This window comes from Gopherus flavomarginatus, chromosome 16 (assembly GCF_025201925.1).
Source record: "Gopherus flavomarginatus isolate rGopFla2 chromosome 16, rGopFla2.mat.asm, whole genome shotgun sequence".
Classification (NCBI taxonomy): Eukaryota; Metazoa; Chordata; order Testudines; family Testudinidae; genus Gopherus; species Gopherus flavomarginatus.
In genome coordinates this window covers 4,303,605-4,321,870 of record NC_066632.1, presented here as the reverse complement: position 1 = coordinate 4,321,870, position 18,266 = coordinate 4,303,605, and the positions used below count along the sequence as shown (strand labels likewise).

The 18,266-nt window shown below is 61.8% G+C and overlaps 1 protein-coding gene across 1 annotated transcript; it reads left to right on the top strand.

The window, feature by feature from the left end:
• The first annotated feature begins 976 nt into the window (after positions 1 to 976).
• LOC127035318 (phospholipid phosphatase 3-like) lies at positions 977 to 18,160 on the top strand. The gene is made up of 7 exons (XM_050925043.1): positions 977 to 1,141; positions 2,400 to 2,789; positions 11,302 to 11,459; positions 12,095 to 12,375; positions 14,087 to 14,144; positions 15,855 to 16,031; positions 18,044 to 18,160. The coding sequence occupies exons 2-7, from the start codon at positions 2,597 to 2,599 to the stop codon at positions 18,143 to 18,145; spliced, it is 969 nt and encodes a 322-aa protein (XP_050781000.1). The 5' UTR covers positions 977 to 1,141; positions 2,400 to 2,596; the 3' UTR covers positions 18,146 to 18,160.
• Positions 18,161 to 18,266: the final 106 nt, after the last annotated feature.

Below are 18,266 nucleotides of genomic sequence, written 5' to 3'. Positions count from 1 at the left end.
GGGCATCCTCATTTGGAGAGACAGGCCTGGAAAGTGCCAACACAGATCTGTGACTATCTTCATGCATGGGAGTGGGCCATTATGCAGGTATGCAATCTAATGCAGGGGGGAAAGGCCCCTATAACTCAATAGGGACTGGAGTGAGGGTTTGCAGGGCTGGGGGGCTAGTCGGGTGTGTATGGGGATAGACGGAGAGAGGGGGGTTCCTGGGGATAGATAGCTAGATAGAGGGATAGTGACTAATGCAATGGTCCCTTTCCTATGTGGGACCACACCCCACCTGGAAATCCCTCTCCCAGCTATTCCTGCTCTCTAGATTCACAGAGGGGAAGCCAGCCCCAGGGGACTATGCCAGTTATCTGGACAGACCTGCCGCATGGCACAGGCCAGAGGTTCCAGCGTCACAGCCCATATCTGGCCAGGGAGCTAACATGGATTTATTAACTCAATCAAAGGTATTTACCTGGACTCTCTTACCATATTATGTGAGCACCTCAGAGCTTCTCTGTCGATCCCCTCCCGCCCATCCCATGAGGGAGGGCAAGGCTGTTCATCCCCATTGTAGATGGGGAAACTGAGGCACACCATGGTTATAGTGACTGGCCCAAGGTCACAGGATGGACTAGAACCCAGGTTTCCCCAAGGCAGAGGCTTGAGCCCTGCTCACTGGGCCAGCAAGGCTTCGGGGACGCCCTCTCCCTACCCCTGCTCAGTCCTCTCCACTCCCCTCCTCCCCCTAGGCCTGGGGGTGGGGGGGTCTCGACCCTCTGCTGGCCCCGTGGGGATACACAGGAGGGTCCCAGCCTGGAGAGACGCTGATCTCTGCCAGTCAATCCCGACCGTCTCCCCCCTGCTCCCATCCGTGCTCCAGCCCCTGGCCCGGGCCCCTCCCCAGAGCCCGCGTGGGGCAGGACGGGGAGGGAGGAGCCCCAGCCCCAGTCCCAGCCCCAGCAGCTGGAGGTGGAGGGAGCAGCCGTCGGCGCCTCTCGGTCCGGCGCTGGGCTGAGCAGGAGCCCGGAGAACTAGCGCCCCAGCCCGGCTCCAGGGAGACCCCCTGCCCCGCTCCCCCGGCGGCGGGGAGAGGAGACCGGCCCCAGCGAGCGGGGAGCCCAGGGCCGGTGAGCGCGGCAGCGGCCAACAGGTACCTGGAAGGGCTGCCCCGGGGGGAACTGGGCCCCCTGTCCCGGGACTCCACCTCCCAGGCCCCCTGGGGGGAGCTGGGACCCCGGCTGGACCCCCTTCCCAGGACACCCCATCTCAGGCCCCTTGTCCTCTCCTGCCCCGGGGGGGGCTGGGACCCCGGCTGGCCCCCCTGCCCCGGGACACCCCATCCCAGGCCCCCTGGCCTCTCCTGCCCCGGGAGGGGGCTGGGCCCCCTGTCCCGGGACCCCCATCCCAGGCCCCCTGCCCTCTCCTGCCCCGGGGGAGCTGGGCCCCCTGTCCCGGGACTCCCCATCCCAGGCCCCCTGGCCTCTCCTGCCCCGGGGAGAGCTGGGCCCCCTATCCCGGGACTCCCCCTCCCAGGCCCCCTGGCTGGACCCCCTTCCCGGGACTCCCCATCCCAGGCCCCCTGCCCCGGTGGGAGCTGGGACCTGTGGCTGGCCCCCCTGTCCTGGGACTCTCCAGCCCAGGCCCCCTGGGGGGAGCTGGGACCCCGGCTGGACCCCCTTCCCGGGACCTCCAGACCCCCCTTCTCGGGGCCCCTGCCCCCTGAACCTCTCCTCCCCAGGGGGACCCCCCCCCCGTTCCCAGGATCTCTGCTCCCTATATGCCCCTTCCTAGGTGCCTCCTTGGACCCCCCTACCCCCACAGGGAGCTAGGACCCCATGACTAGATCCCCCTGGATCTCACCTGCCTGTGGGATCCCCCAGAGGGAGGTGCCCTGAGTGCTGATCTTTGTCCCATCTCTGGGATGTGCAGTACCTCCTGGACCCCTCCTCCTTCCTGAGCCCCACTACACCCCCCTTCCTGGGCCTCCACCCCCCTGCACCCCTGCCTAGATCACCCATGGAATCCCCTGCCCAGATCCTCCTATGCCAACCCCCTGATTGCGCCCACCCATGGGGTGAGCTGGGCCCCCTGCCCTGACTCCCCCAAAGGGGAGGTTCGGGCAGGGTCCAGCCAGGGGAAACTGTGATCTCTGCCCCCCCGGCACGCACACTCTGGGCAGCTGCCATCTCTGCCCATGCTCCCTTGCAGCTGGCCCTGTGCATGCCCCTCCTGGAGCTGGGATCTCTGCCCACAGCCCTTCCGATGCCGTCATCCCTGGAGCATAGATCCTTGGGATCCCCCCTCCCCGCTACTGAGCCCCTGTCTCCCCGCGCTGCCCCCCAGTGCAGCCACGCAGCCTTGGCTGACCTTTAGCTTAGAACAGTTTCTTTGTTTTTGCTGCTTTCCAGGCTCCCTGACCTCTGTACCGAGAGACGAGGAGGAGCAGGAAAGACACCAGCCCTCTGCCGCTCTGTCCTTGTGCCAGGCTGTGCCCGAAATCCGGATTCCCTCCCAATCCCCTGCCGCTCCTGGGGCTGGAAATCCACATTCCCCTGGTCCTGGTCTAGGAATCTGGATTGCACCTTTCCTCCCCCGCCCGAAGGCCATGCAAAAGGGCAAGTGTGAACTCCTCCCCGATCTGCCCCCCAGGCTCTCTGTGGAGCCCCAGGCATGGCCGGGAGGCCGAGATGTCCGGGTGACAGTCCGGGCGCCCAGCTCCCAGCCTGAGGATTATGTTGCCCCGGGGCTGGGGCAGAGAAAGACCCTGGTCGTCCTGGATATCGTCTGTCTGCTCGTGGGTGAGTGCGGCGCGGGCAGAGCCCCATGCGTTGTGGGCCCCCCTGCCTCTCCTTTCCCTGGGACTCCTGCCCACTTTGCTGTAGTGCTGCGGATCCCAAAGCTGTGCCCTGGCCCTGAAATGCAGCCACCTCTGGGGAGGAAACTTGGTCCAGGACTTGAGCTGGAGGGCATCAACGAGGGGAGCCAGGGGGTTAACACCAGCTGGTCTGGGGGAGGAAGCAGAGTTACTAGCTGCCCCATGGAGGCAAAGACCATGTCTCCCTGTAGACAGAAGTGCCAGCTCTTATTTTCGGGCGGAGGCAACTCGAATCCAGCGCAGTTTGAAGTTGATGGCATGGAAGCCAGGTTAGCTGGCTGGAGCATGAGGATCAGTTTGGTTTCATTCCCAGCAAACCCATGACTCTGGGGAGTCTGGATCTGCGCAAACCTGATGACTCAAAGCTCCGGACCTCATGTGGCGTGTCCGGGGCATCAGTTAGGCCCCACACCTTCTCCTCTGTAAGGATATTTAATGGCACTGTAGCTGCAGGGATCTCACTTCGATCTGCCACCTTTCCCCATCAGGGCTGCGTCTGGACCCTAGTGGGATCGACGCTTTCAGAGCCCGTTACCCACTAAACTGCTGGTGTCACTGAGGGAAAAGGAAGGAACACACATTAGGCTAGGAAGGAGAATAAGATGGAAAATATTCTAATGGCATCAATGGGCCAGACCTGCCAGGGGTGCTGGGCTCAGTTCAGAGCTGTCTGCAGAAGGATCCAGCATTAGGCGGATGGCGCATGGCTTGAGGCCTGGGGAAAAGCCTCTTACGCGTGAAGAGAGAGATTAACATTGTGGGAGTGTTAGAGGCAAATGAGGCGGAGAAGGTAGATCCGTTGGCTGTGCCTCACGATACAAGGAGAAATTGAATGAAGCCAAAAGGTGGCTCGCTCAAAACAGAGCAAAGGAAATACTTTCCACATGCAGGTTGTGTCCTTGGCCTGTGGAACTCCTTGCTACAAGATGTCCTTGATTTCAGCAGGATTTTGTATTTTAAAAGAGGAAGGGCTAATGAGACTATCTGGAGTTAGAGGGCTAAAAACGTAATAACCAAGAGGTTTGAAAGGATGAGAAAGGGCCTGTTTGTGTATAAATCAACCTTTGAATCTTGGAGGTTAATATATATTCTCCCTTAACTGCTGACAACAGGGTTTTATTCTCTGGCCCTGCCTGCTCTCAGAGACAGGGTAGTGAGCTAAATGGATCCACCAGTCTGGGTTCTGATGTCTCTGTCTATATATAGGCAGAAATATCCTGGGATAATCTACTGGAGTGATCTATTTTGGGTACTGGGGGCCAGATAAGTAAAACTGGGCAGATAATGGATTTTTGGGGTTTGTTTCTTTCACCGAAACAGCAAAGCAAAATAATCGTTTTGGGTGGAAGGAAATATTTTAGTTTGACAAAATCAAAATGTTTTGACTTGACTGCAACCGTTTTGAAACATCGTGTGGGGAAGGAGGGGTTAAGTAAAACTGGAGGAAATTTTGGAAGGAAAAGAGTCTTTTCAAACTGAGAAATGGGAATGCTTTGGCTTCATTTGATTTCTGGGCATGCAATTAGTTGAGCAGACTTGATGCGCGGAACAACACACAGTCAACTTGTGGAACTCCTTGCCAAGGGATGTTGTGAAGGCCAAGACTATGACAGGGTTCAAAAAAGAACTAAATAAATTCCTGGAGGATAGGTCCAGCAATGGCTATTAGCCAGGATAGGTAGGGATGGTGTCCCTAGCCTCTGTTTGCCAGAAGAAATGGGCGATAGGGGATGGGTAGGAGGGTATGGGGAAGGGCAGGATTGGCCTTACAGGTGGGTGACCTCCCGGGGCGTCGTGGTGGTGGAGGGGTGCTATGGGCACAACTCTTCCCCCCCTCTGTCCCCCTGCCAGCCTAAGACCCCTTTAGCCCCCGAGTGCTAGGCCCGGAGGAGGAGAAGGGCTGGGACACCCCACCTGGGGGCTGCTACCATGAATCAGGCTCTAGCTTCTGGTCCCAGCCCGGCCAGGAAGGGATGGGATTTCCTTTTCCCCTGCATGGACTGTTCCCAGGGCTCAGTCAAACCTACCTCTGGACAGTTGCTGGCTGGGAACCCAGCTCTGAAGGCAGCACCTCTGCCGGCAGCAGGGCAGAAGTGAAGGTGGCAGTCCCTTGTCTCCCTACAAGAGCCTTGTGACCCCCTCCCCCCTCAGGACCTCCATTTGGATCCGGACCCCCTCGGTTACAACACGGTGACGTTTCAGATTGAAATATCTGAAACCAGGACGTTTACAATTTTTAAAATCCTCTGACCGTGAAATTGTCCAAAATGGTCCATGAATTTCGTAGGGCCCTTCTTACTGGCCAGGGAGCTGATTTAAGTTAAAGGGGGCTGGGGGTGGGGATGTACGTACAAAACCTGACATCAGTTCAGTTGAAGCTGATTGCAAACAGAACCCATTGCAGAGGGGCTGTGATGGTGTAAATCTCTTTCCAAACCGATTTACAGACCCTATTTCAGTTCCGCTTCAGTCAAACAGGAGCAGGGCAAAGCCAGATAGAGCTCATTCTTCCATGGAAGTCGCGTGCCCTGGTATCCAGCCCCTCACCATCTGTAATGTACGTTGCCTAACAGCCCCTTTGCATGGTAGGACCCTGGGGAAACTGAGGCACAGAGAGGCAAGTGACTTGCCCAAGCTCTGTGGCAGAGTTGGGAACTGAGCTCTCCCAGGTCCTGGGCTAGCACACTAACCACTGGGACATCCTTCCTCTCTATGAACCCCCTGACCCGACTGCACTAGCCATTGGGCTCAGAGGGACAGTTAGTGGGGTGAGCCAGGGGAGTATCCTAGCACGTTAGCAGAGCTGGGGGTGCCGTGTGGGGGATCCGAGTCAGTTTGGCTTGGGGAGCAGCGAGAGACACCGTGTCAGCCCTGCCACTCTGAGGAATGGGGGTTGCTGCTGGACTGGGGGGAGAGGGCAAGGTAGGTTGGATCATGGGACTGTGCCAGGGTGGTGTGGATCAGATCCTGGGGGAGAGGGAGGCTGGTGGAGTGGATCATGAGGGTCGGAGTTGGAGAAGGGGTCGGATTGGTGGGGAGGGGGTCAGACTGGCAGGGTGGATCGTGGGGGTTGGGACAAGGTGGGTGGGGCTGGGTCCTGGGGGAAGGGTGGGGGCAGGTGTTGTATTGCAAAGGGAGGCTATTTGGGGGGATTGGGTCATGGAGGGGTGTTAAATCGGGGGGAGGGGAGGACTCACTGGAGGGGCAGCTGGTGGGGGTTGGGCTGTGGGGAAGGTGGGGGTCAGGTTGGGTGAAGGATGGACAACACTGATCTCCAGAAGGCTCTGGGTTAAGGCATCAGGGCGAGAGGGGAGGGGGATTAAGAAAGGGTCACAGGTTGTGCCAGGTCATGACCCTCCCCTACCCCCACCGGGGCTCTGCCCACATCCCAACCATCCTCCTTCGCCGGGGAGAGCCCACACCATCATCCCAACCCACGGGGAACCCCCCGCCCGCTGAAGGACCCCAGTGCTTCCCTCCTTCCGCCAGTACAGCCTACCCCAGGATCGGGGCCCGGCTTGGGCAGCCTCCAGTGCCCCCTGCCAGTACCTCCCCTCACACCTCATGGCACCAGCTCGCTGCCCGCCAGGGGTCTGCGGAGTGGGAAGGGGGGCTCCCCTCCTTTCTCTCTTCAGCCGCTCACCCGCTTTTCTCTTCCTCCTCCCGCCCTGGTTCCATCCCGTCCCTGCTACTCTCCCTTCCTGGCCTTGGGCTCTTGGCTGCTGTTCAGGGCCGGCCGCGCCCTGCAGCTGTTCCCCGCTCCTCTCCCTAGGACGCTCGCTCGGTGCCCCTTGGCCTCTCCCGCCGCCGGTTCCACCTGCTTCCGCCCCTCGGTGTCGGGCCCCAGCGGTGCCTGCTGAACCTACCCGGGAGTGGGGGAGAGTTTCTGGCCTTATACACCACTCTGGGGGCGGGCGGGAGGGGGTGCTGCAGGGACATCCATGCCCAGCCCCTGCTGGGGTCAGGGCTGGCACGCCCGTCCTGAGTGCAAAGGGTGCGAGTGCCTGCCAGCCTCGCACGCTTGTGCCCTGCAGGCCCTGGGATCTGTTCACCAGAGCAGTTGTCCCAAGAGCCCCCCTGTGCAGGATTGACCCACTGAGGCACTAGCCCCGGGAATCCCTCCCTCCCCTGCAGCATGGTAGGGAACCCCCTCCCGGGCCCTGTTCTCTCCCTCCCAGCCCGGCACCTGGGTCTGAACGGCAGGGAGCCCCTAGCCCCGGGCAGCGAGCCAGGGGGCGTGAGGGACGCCCGAACATGGACAAGAGAGGGGCTATTAATAGCCGAGCCCTGTCCGAATAGCCGGGAGGTTTGGCGTGTCTGAGATGGCTGGGGCACTGCGGCTGGGCAGGGCTGGGTCAAGGGCAGGCAGGAGTCACTGGGCTGGCGTCGACAGAGCTAATGTAGACCAGGGCAAGGGGCTGAACGGGCGTCCTCCCACTCCCACCTCTTCGCTGTCACAGTGGTGCCCCCCGGGACACAGGGCATCTTCCCCTGCTGTTCTAGCAGTGCCCCCCCCCAGGTGGGTGAAGTGCCCCCCAATGTCCTGACAGCGCCCCCTGGTGGGCGAGAATGGTGCTCCCCCGCTCACCTGGCTGAATCACACCCTCTGTGGGCGCAGACTCACGCCCGGGTACCACGTGCGCTGGCTAAGAAGCTGCCTTTGGCCCGTGGCCCACGAGGAAATTGACGGCTTCGCACAAGCCACCGTTTGGTGGATGTGATTGCACGCCTGCCTGCCCCGCTCACACGGCGGTGTCCTGGCAACAAGAAGCTCCCTCACGCTCGGCTAGCTGAACCCTCGTGCGCAGACATTTGCGCCCCCCATCCCCGGCTGGAGGCCCTGGCGCTCCCCTAAGGGGGCAGGTAGCTGAAGGTGTGATGGGCGCGTGCCCCTAAAGCTCCAGGCTGGTCTCTCGCTGCCGCGCAACACCCTCCCCGCCCCGGATTTCAGGGTGTTTGGACTTTTCTTCTGTCCAAACTCTGTGCTCCAATGGAGGGCGCTGATTTACACCACTGGGGATCTGGCCCCTTGGCTCCAATGGAGGGCGCTGATTTACACCACTTGAGATCTGGCCCCTTGGCTCCAATGGAGGGCGCTGATTTACACCACTGGAGATCTTGCCCCTTGGCTCCAATGGAGGGTGCTGATTTACATCACTGGGGATCTGGCCCCTTGGCTCCAATGAAGGGTGCTGATTTACACCACTAGAGAGCTGGCCCCATGGCTCTAAATTAGGGAGCTGATTTACACCAGCTGAGAATCTGGCCCCTTGGCCCCAATGGAGGGTGCTGATTTACACCAGCTGAGGATCTGGCCCCTTGGCTCCAATGGAGGGAACTGATTTACACCAGCTGGGGATCTGGCCCCGTGGCTCCAATGGAGGGAGCTGATTTACACCAGCTGGGGATCTGGCCCCATGGCTCCAATGGAGGGCACTGATTTACACCAACTGAGGATCTGGCCCTCTGGCTCCAATGGAGGGAGCTGATTTACACCAGCTGGGGATCTGGCCCTCTGGCTCCAATGGAGGGAGCTGATTTACACCAGCTGGGGATCTGGCCCCATGGCTCCAATGGAGGGAACTGATTTACACCAGCTGGGGATCTGGCCCCATGGCTCCAATGGAGGGCACTGATTTACACCAACTGAGGATCTGGCCCCATGGCTCCAATGGAGGGCACTGATTTACACCAGCTGGGGATCTGGCCCCATGGCTCCAATGGAGGGAGCTGATTTACACTAGCTGGGGATCTGGCCCCGTGGCTCCAATGAAGGGTGCTGATTTACACCAGCTGGGGATCTGGCCCCGTGGCTCCAATGAAGGGTGCTGATTTACACTAGCTGGGGATCTGGCCCTGTGGCTCCAAGGGGGGAGCTGATTTACACCAGCTGGGGATCTGGCCCCGTGGCTCCAATGAAGGGTGCTGATTTACACCAGCTGGGGATCTGGCCCTGTGGCTCCAATGAAGGGTGCTGATTTACACCAGCTGGGGATCTGGCCCTGTGGCTCCAAGGGGGGAGCTGATTTACACCAGCTGGGGATCTGGCCCCGTGGCTCTAATGAAGGGTGCTGATTTACACCAGCTAGGGATCTGCCCCAGTGGGTTGGGGCTCCTGGTCACGGCTGGCGTGTCCGGCACCGCTCTGAACGCGCTGCTGCCACTCCAGCCCTGGGCTCTCAGTACGAATACGGCCCTGCCCAGGCAGGTCACAGCGCAACCGAGTGAGGATGGAAACCTGGAGCCGGCTCAAGCCAGTCCCTGGGGCCTTGGTATCCGCACAGCGTGGGAGTCTCTGGGAGCTGGGTGGGGTCCAACCTTGGCCCAGGCCAGCCGTCCCCGTCAGTCTCAGATCTTTGATGTCAAAGCCGGGGGTGGCTCATTCCTGCCAGGGGGCTGTGTTCCCGAGAACACCCCCTGCAGGCACCAGGGTGACATGCCCCTCTGGCATGCCCAGCCCTGGGGGGATCCTGCCCCAAGCTGGCAGTGCCCCCTGGTGGACATTCCCAGCTCTGGCGTCCCCGCTTTCTCCCTGCCCGTCTTAAGGGTGGTAGTGCCCCCTGCTGGCCCCCCAGGAGAGCACACCCAGCCCTAGCCACTCACCCCTCGTGCGGTGCCCCCTGCTGGGAGGAGGGAGTCGGGCTCCCCCTCCTAGGTCCCAAGGTGCTCTGTAGGCACCCGGCCCTTGGCGGCCGGCCTAGCCCGTCGGAAAGAGCGATCCTGAGAAAACTCATTTGCCAAGTGAGACGGGAAGGGAGGGAACCTGGGAACCAAACGTGGAAACATCATTCTCAGCCCCAAAAAAGAGCCCAGAGCCCCCTGGGAGGGTTCTGCAGCCTCGTTGTCTCTTAAAGTGACAGTCCAGGCACTGCCTGCTAGGACGCCTGGGTCCCACCAGAGCTGGAATCACACCAAACTGAAGCAGAAGGATGAACCATTTGCACTCCCTACGTCGACCTCATTGGGATCTTCTTCCATCTTTTCACATTCCCGTCCCAGCCTGCTACTGCACAGGTTCATGCTCCCAGCCTCTGCGTGCACCAGCATCCTCATGCCAGGACACTAGTGCCAAGACATGCCCACCCTGCTCACCAGGATCCTCGTGCCAGGGTGCTAGTGCCAGGACATGCACACCCTGCTCACCAGGATCCTCGTGCCAGGGTGCTAGTGCCAGGACATGCCCACCCTTCCCACCAGGATCCTCGTGCCAGGGTGCTAGTGCCAGGATTTGCAAGCCCAGCTCACTGGGATCCACACGTGCTAGGGCACTAGCACTGTGGTTCCCGCTCCCAGTGTCTGATCACGCTGGTGTCCAAGCACCCGAGTGCCAGGCTTCCTGCTCCCAGCCTCGTGTGCAGCAGGACCCACCCGGCAGGATTCACACTTAAGTTCCCAGCACGCTGGGATCCAGGCCCGTTCCCTGGTTTCACGCTTGCAGCCCCCACGTGCGACAGGATCTCTGCATGGGAGCATCCGGGTCTCTGCTCCCACCTCACCAGGGTCTGTTCACCGTTGTCCAGACTGGTGCTTCTAGCCCCCAGAGCTGCAGGGGTCTCTCACGAGTGCGGGTTCATGGTGGAGAGGCGACAAACGGGGCCACGTGGGCATTTTTCTCTTCTAACAAGGGAGGGGGAATTTGGCTTTACTGCCCCTTTAAGAGCCAGGCACAGACGTGGCTTCTTGGAATCAGGAACTCACCCGTCCTGGCTGGAACTTTAAGGCCTAATCTCCTCCCTCCCTGCACCCCCATCACTGACTCCTGCCAGCAGCCCTAATGGAAAGCAGGTTGCACCCCGTCCCAGCATCCAAGGGCTGCTCCTGCCGGGATCAGAGGGGAGATGCCCCCACTTTGCTCCCAGATCAGAGTTATGGGGAGGCTGCCACCTGCTGGGGTCTGAGCCATGTGCCCTGCCTTGCGGTGGTGGAGGCAGGGCGGGGAGAGCCCCACCAAAGCAATGAGGCTGGTTCCTGGAGGTGGGGTATCAGGAGTAGCGGGGGCTGTCACAGGCCAGTCATGCGGGGGCAGCAGGATGGAGGGAGGTGAGTCATGGACCAGACCCGAAGGGAAGCAGGATAATGGGGGTTGAGTGTCCTGCGCTGGTCCCTGGAGGGATGGAGGCAGTGGGATGGGGGTTGGGTGGTATGACATGATGCCTGGGGGAAGGGCAGTGGAATTTGGGGGGGAGGGTCACAGAGTGATCTTGGGTGGGGGAGGTGGCAGTATTGGGAGGGTTGTTGCAGGGTGTCATGAGCTGGTGCCCTGGGGCAGGAGAGGCAGTGAGATGGGGTTGGGAGAAGGGGGGGTAGTCAGACTGGGGTGTCCTGAGCCAGTCCCTGTGGGGGAAGCTCGTGGAATTGGGGCAGGGAGGCCTCACAGATGCCCCCTGGGCTGAGTTAGCCCCTTCTCAGCGCCCCGCTCTCTCTTCCCGCTGCAGCCTCCATCCCATTCTTGGTCTGCGAGGTTGGCCTGGTCCCCCCCATGCGCCGTGGCTTCTACTGCAACGACAGCAGCATCCGCTACCCGCTGAAGCGGGCGGAGACCGTCAGCGACACGGTGCTGATCTCGCTGGGGATCCTCATCACCTCTGTCTCGGTGAGTCACTGTGAGAGGCGAGTGCCCCCTGCAGCACAGCGCCCCCTAGTGCCGCACTGGGGCCCGCGCTGCCTGCCAGGAGAGAGCGCCCTCTGTTGATCCCCCTGCTACATTCCCCGAGGGGTGTCGGGCTGGGTGTGAGAGGCTGGAGGTGGCAGAGGGGTGGGCTCTGGGTAGCCAACCCCTATGTGCCCCTTACAAAATGCTAGCCATGACCATCGATGCAGAGCACCTGTTTCCAACCCTTCCTCCGAAGCATCAGCCATTGGCCCCAGAGACAGGATCCCAGCCTGGGCATGATCTGCTGCTGCAGAACCCCACCTCCAGCAGGCTGCTTGCCTTGTTGAACTCCCTGCTGCAGGGTGTGGGGCAGGATAGGAGGGTTGGGGGCAGGACTGGCTTTAAAAACGGGCATTGGGTGGGATGAGATTATGGGGTAAACCAAGGGGCTGGGACAGGGGAAGCAGGGGATTGAGTCCTGCTGGTCTGCAAGGTGCACAGGGAGCCCCCCCTTCCCGAGCTTCCCACGGCCCTCGGGGCTGGTCCGTGTCCCAACCCATGGAGCGGGGAGCTGGCTGGGACAGCTGCCCATCTCAAGCTGCCGTCCCCCGGTGCCTCCCCGTCTTGCCATGCAGATCGCCCTGGGCGAGAGCTACCGCATCCACTCCCTGCGCCTGGGCTCCCGTTCCTTCATCCCCAACCCCTACGTGGCCATCCTCTACAAGGAGATCGGCGCCTTCCTTTTCGGCTGCACCGTGGGCCAGTCCCTCACCAACATGGCCAAGATCACCATCGGCCGCCTCCGCCCCCACTTCCTGGCCGTCTGCCGGCCGGACCTCGCTCTCCTCAACTGCTCCCGGGGCTACGTGGAGGAGTACACCTGCACTGCGGGGCCGTCGCAGGAGAAGGAAGCCAGGTGAGCTCCCGGGGGCGCTGTCCCTTTAAGACAGGGTGAGGGGTTGAGGTAAAGGATGGGTCCCCCTCTAGTGGAGCCAGCTGCAGAGTGCAGGCCCAGATTTGGGGGGGGGGGGTCCCCTGGTGGTGACACCTGGCCTTACAGGCTCGGGAGAACCATAGGGTCTGTCTGTGTCCAGCAGCCTGGTCTAAAAATATCCCCTATAGATTTCCCACTGAGACCAGTGTGATGTGATGGGTGCCAGGGGGAGTTCTGACATTAGACTGCCCCTTGCCCCAGTGTCATGCCCCCCCTTGCCCTGTCCCTGTATCTGGGGGGAGGTCCCCATGGAGAGTATCGGGGGGATCCCCATACAACTTGCCCCTCCGCAGTGTCCAGGAGTGGGTCCCTTACACAGCTTCAGGGTTACCACACCTCTGAGCCAGGCTGGGTTTGAACCGTTGTCTGCTCAGGGGATGTCCTTTTAGGCCTCGCCCCCCCCCCCCCCCCCCGGAGATCTAGGCTTGCAGCCCCTCTGTAATTCCCTGCCATTCGCCCAGCCACCCGCCTGCAATTCTGCTCTCTCCCAGGGGCTAGGCCGGTTCTTCTTGGGCCAGAAGCGTTGCAGAGAAAACTCGGCGTAAACCAGCCATGCTCCACCTCCTGAGACCGAAACCTCTGGGGCCCTCCTGCTTAGGGTGACCAGAGGTCCCGATTTTATAGGACAGTCCCGATTTTTGGGTCTTTTTCTTGCATAGGCTCCTAGTACCCCCCACCCCCGTCCCGATTTTTCACATTTGCTGTCTGGACACCCTACTCCTGCGTCACGCCCCGAGCTCTGCTGGGACAGACCCCGGGGGGAGGCTTGTCTGCTCCTCAGGGGCCGAGGAGTCCCGGTGAAGCTCCAGCACCGGGTTGTGTAATCAGCTGGGGCCCAGCACAAGTCCGCGTAGACAGATGGAGACTCGATGAAGATTCTGCTCAGTCCAGATCTTTAGTGACCCCCATTTGCACGCCCTGTGAGGTCTCTGACTTCCCAGGTGAAAGACTCGTTGGGGTTCCCAAGCCAACTTATCCCCCACCGAGAGCAAACGTCATCCCTTCCCCCGCCTCACCGCTGGGCAGCCATGCGGTGTATCAGGGAAACTGAGGCACACTCCGGCCTCACAACAAATACGACCAAAAATTCCCACTTCGGCACACAGCCAACTTCCACTGGGGGGGGCCAGTAGGTGCCCACGTCCTTCAGGCTCTTTGGCAGGGTGCGACCTCTTGGTCAAAGTCAAGGGTTCCTTGCTAGTTTAGGTTGGCCCTTTGTACCACCAGCCCCCGGGCCTCTGGACCCCCGTCCGACCCACTCTGGGCAGTCGCTCCCAGAGTCTGCAGTAATTGTCCCCGCTGAGGGAGCTTGGCACCGTGCCCCCCGGGGGGCAGAACGCAGCCCCTGGCTCGCACAAATGCTCCAAGATACTGTGTGTGTCTGTAATACCCAGAGGGGTCCCATGGCGGCTGCCCTGTCCCAGTGTCTGGGGTTGTGGGGGTGGCTCCCCATGGAGACTGCCGCCGCCGTGCTGGACAACCCCTTGCCCTGGGCAGCAGCTTCGGAGCCCCCCCGGCCTGGCCCTGGATGGGATCTGAGGCAGGTGGAGGGGTTGCTCGCGGGATCCCTCTGTACCCCGGCAATGGGCGGTGCCGCCAGCTATAACCCAGGCCTTTATTTGCCCCCTTGTAGGAAGTCCTTCTACTCTGGCCATGCCTCCTTCGCCATGTACAGCATGACATACCTGGTGGTAAGTGCCCCCGCCCAACCCCACCCACCTTAACAGTGCACAGGCCTGATCTGATCATCCTAGAACCTCCCGCGGCAACCCTGGCCCCATCCCTCGTGAGTCACGCCTGAATGCCCTGGGGTGGGGGTTCCCCTCGCCAGTGGAGCCCTGTGCAGAGGTCACTGGGGGCCGGGGGAGATCTCCCCGCAAGGCCAAGCTGTGGGAGGTCACCAGTGGGGCAGGGGGAGATCTCCCCGCAGGGCCAGGCTGGGGGAGGTCACTGTGGGGGCCGGGGGAGATCTCCCCACAGGGCCAGGCTGTGGGAGGTCACCAGTGGGGCAGGGGGAGATCTCCCCATAGGGCCAGGCTGGGAGAGACCACTGGGGAGGGGGGGCAAGGGGAGATCTCCCCACAGGGCCAGGCTGGGGGAGGTCACCAGTGGGGCAGGGTGAGATCTCTCCGCAGGGCCAGGCTGGGAGAGATCACTGGGGAGGGGGGCAGGGGGAGATCTCTCCGCAGAGCCAGGCTAGGGGAGGTCACTGGGTGCATGGTGGAGCAGCTGGGCCTGGCAGCCCCTCTTAGCCAGCGAGCCCTGTCCAGGGTCCCACCCCGAGCCGGATTGAGACCTCAGCAGGGAGTGGAGCCAAGTGCCTGGAATAACCCAGGAGAGGGTCCCTCCGTGCCAGGCACTTCCTGCCAGCATGGCAGTTGGAAGGTTACACACAGAGCCCACTGGGGGCCAGGACGCCTGGGTTCTATTCCTGGTGCTTGGAGGGGCATGGCTCCTTGGGGGTTAGAGCAAGGAGGGGCTGGGAGCCAGGACTCCTGGGTTCTATCCCCAGCTGTGGGAGGAGAGTGGGGTCTAGTGCTTAGAGCAGAGGGACCTGGGTTCTCTCTCTGGCTCTGAGAGTGGGGTGGGGCGAGCAGAGAGCCCCCTCCAGTGGCTGATAGCAGAAGCGTGGTTCTGGGCCCCACATGCCTACAGAGGCTTATCTGGTACCTGAGCAGCCAATCGTCTGCGGTGCAGCCAATGTCTGGCTGCCCCGGCTCCTGTCTCCTGACTGGAGGGTAGTGTGTTCCGATGGGTGAGGGGACAGTCCTGACTCCCAGCCCCCATGCTCTAACCACTAGACCCCACTCCCCAGAGCTGGGGATAGAACCCAGGAGTCCTGACCCTGATCTCAGCACCTGTCCCACTCACTCCCCTCCTTTCCTCCACTCCCCACACCTGACCCATATCCCCCCTCATCAAAGTGAGTCAGTTTCCCGCACCCGAACGGCCCCTTCCCCCGCCCCGGATGCCTGGGTCCGTGTGGTTGGCGATGGAGAAGGGCCCATTGTTCCCTTGGGGAGCGGCACAAACAGGTCCTTTATGTGTCCCTGGCTGACAGGCCTGAATGGTGGGTGGTGGGGGCTGGGAACGTATCTCGGGCAGGGGCAGTGGTGACACCACCGACTAGGACTGCGAGTAGCCCCCCAGCTCAGATGCCCTTTATTCTTCTTGCTGTGCTGCGGGGGGCAGGGATGGGGGGAGCAGCATTTGGGGGCAGCAGGGTTTGGGGGTGGGACGTGAGGGGTGGAGCGTAGGGGTGTAGGGGGCAGGAATCAGAGCGCGAGGGGGGAGCTGGTAGGGTTTTGAGGTGGGAGCAGCAGCGTTTGGGGGGAGTGGCGACCAGGAGCAGTGCCCTCCCCCAACGCTCACCACCCCCTTCTCCCCCTCCCACCCCCCAGTTCTACCTGCAGGCGCGGTTAACCTGGCGGGGCGCCCGTCTGCTGCGCCCCCTGCTGCAGTTCGTCCTGCTGCTGCTGGCGCTCTACACCGGCCTCACCCGCATCTCTGACTACTGGCACCACCCCTCGGACGTGGCCGTGGGCTTCCTGCAGGGGGCGTTCATCGCCTACTGGGTGGTAAGTGTGAGCCTCTAGCTGGCCAGCCGGTCCCTCCACACCAGCCGGCCCCCCACCAGCTGGCCAGACGTCTGTCCAGGACAGATCAGTGCCTGGACCCCTCTAGCTCACCAGCTCGACTCTGGCCCGGCTCCCAGAAGTGTGAGGAGTTTGTCTGGTTTCTTAGAGCATCGGGGTGCATGTCCCAGCCCACCCCACACTCAGTCCATGAGCCCGGCTGGGAGCCAGGATTCCTGGGTTCATTCCCCAGCTCCGGGGTCTAGTGGGTTAAAGCAAGTGAGGGGACCGGGGTTCTGGGAGCCAGGACTCCTGGGTTCTATTCTTAGCTCTAGGAGAGGAAGTGGAGTCTAGGATTTAGAGCAGGTGGGCTGGGAGCCAGGACTCCTGGGCTCTGTTCTCAGCTCTGGGAGGGGAGTGGAGTCTAGTGGTTAGAGTGGGGCGCTGGGAGTCAGGAATCCTGGGTTCTCTCCCCAGCTCTGGGAGGGGAGTGGGTATAGTGGTTAGAGTGGGGCGCTGGGAGTCAGGACTCCTGGGTTCTCTCCCCAGCTCTGGGAGGGGAGTGGGGTCTAGCAGTTAGCTCAGTGTGGGGGCCAAAACCCAGGACTCCTGGGGCTCCATTCCTGGCTCTGCCGCTGACTCGTGTGACCTTGGTCCAGTCCCTTTCCCTCTCTAAGCGGCTGCAGCGGTGGAGGGAACGTGTGGAGAACGCTCTGAGCTCCTTGGGTGGCAGAGACTGGAGCCAGGGCCAAGATTCTCCCCCATGCTCTCCCCACCCCCAGTCTTGAGGGGGTGGGGGCTGTGTGCAACCAGCCCAGAGCTGAGGGGCCGAAACACCGTCACTCCCAGGGCCGGAGCCGTGGGCTGCCAGGAAACAGCACAGGAAATGCCTCCTGCTTCAGCATTAGAACAGGCAACAGGGAGGAAATCTTCCCTCATCGCAGGACTGCTGGGCTCCCAGCCAACCTCCCCTCCCCTTCCATGAGGGCCCAGCAGCCCAGCTCCCTCCCTGCAACCCCAGGGGTCCTTAGCACAGCATGTTCCCAGCAGGAGGTGTGAACTCCCTTGTACTCATGTGGAAACTGAGGCACCGAGGGGGGACTCGCCCTGCTTGGGAGCATGGAATATAGAATCCAAGGGGCTGGGAGTCAGGACTCCTGGGTTCTATCCCCAGCTCTGGGCGGGGGATCTGGCGGGTCAGAGCACAGGGGCTGGAGTCAGGACCAATGATCCCTCTAATTTTTCCCATCCATGTGTGGGATGAATCTTGTTATGGGCACCAATATGTGGGGGCTAGGGCAGAGCGTTGGGGGTGCAGGGGGAGTGAGGGCTCCGGCTGGGGGTGCTGGCTCGGGGGTAGGGCCGGGGATGAGAGGTTCAGTGTGGGAGGGGGCTCAGGGCTGGGGCAGAGGTTTGGGGTGCAGGGGGATGAGAGCTCCAGCTGGGGGTGTAGGCTTTGGGGTGGGGATGAGGGGTTTGGGGTGCAGGCTGCCCTGAGGCCGCAGCGGGGAGATAGGACTCCCCCCCAGCCCTCTGTGCCCCCAGCAGCTCGGGGCCAGGGGAGAGGCTTCTCTCCCCACCTCAGCAGCTCCGGGAATGGAGGAGAGAGTCTCTCCCTGCCGCAGCAGCTCTGGGGATGGGACCGTGGGAGAGGCACCTCTCCCCACCGCAGCCCTGAGCACCTGCACAGCCCTTGATAGGCTGCTGCACGGCCCTGCAGCTTAGAGGGAACGTAGGTCAGGACTCCTGGGTTCTATCCCCAGCTCTGGGAGTGGGAGGCGGTGGGTTAGAGCAAGGGGAGCTGGGGGGTCCTATTCTTGCCTTACATACTGATTCACCCTATAGCCTGGGCGTGCGGCTAAACTAGAGCCTGCCTCGGTTTCCCCTCCAGCTGTGGAATAAACCCCCACCCCGAGAGCAGGGTGGGGGGCAGGGTCACGTCAGTGCAATTAGCTCTTCCCCCGCCCCTTCCTTTTAGGTCTCACACCCCTGTTTTCTCTCTCTCATCCTTCCAGGCCTTTCACATCTCAGGCATGTTCCGCCACAAACCCCCAGCCTCCCGCCTGCCCCCGCTTTGCCCTGATAGCCCGGACTCCAGCGGCCACACCAACTGCTAGGCATCGTGCCAGAACGGGGGACTGGAGGGATCACCCTGCTGGGACCAGCACCCAGCAGGCCCCCGCACGGCAGCGGGGAGAGCCAGCCCCGCTTTCTGCTCCTCCGCAGAGCACGTGGCCG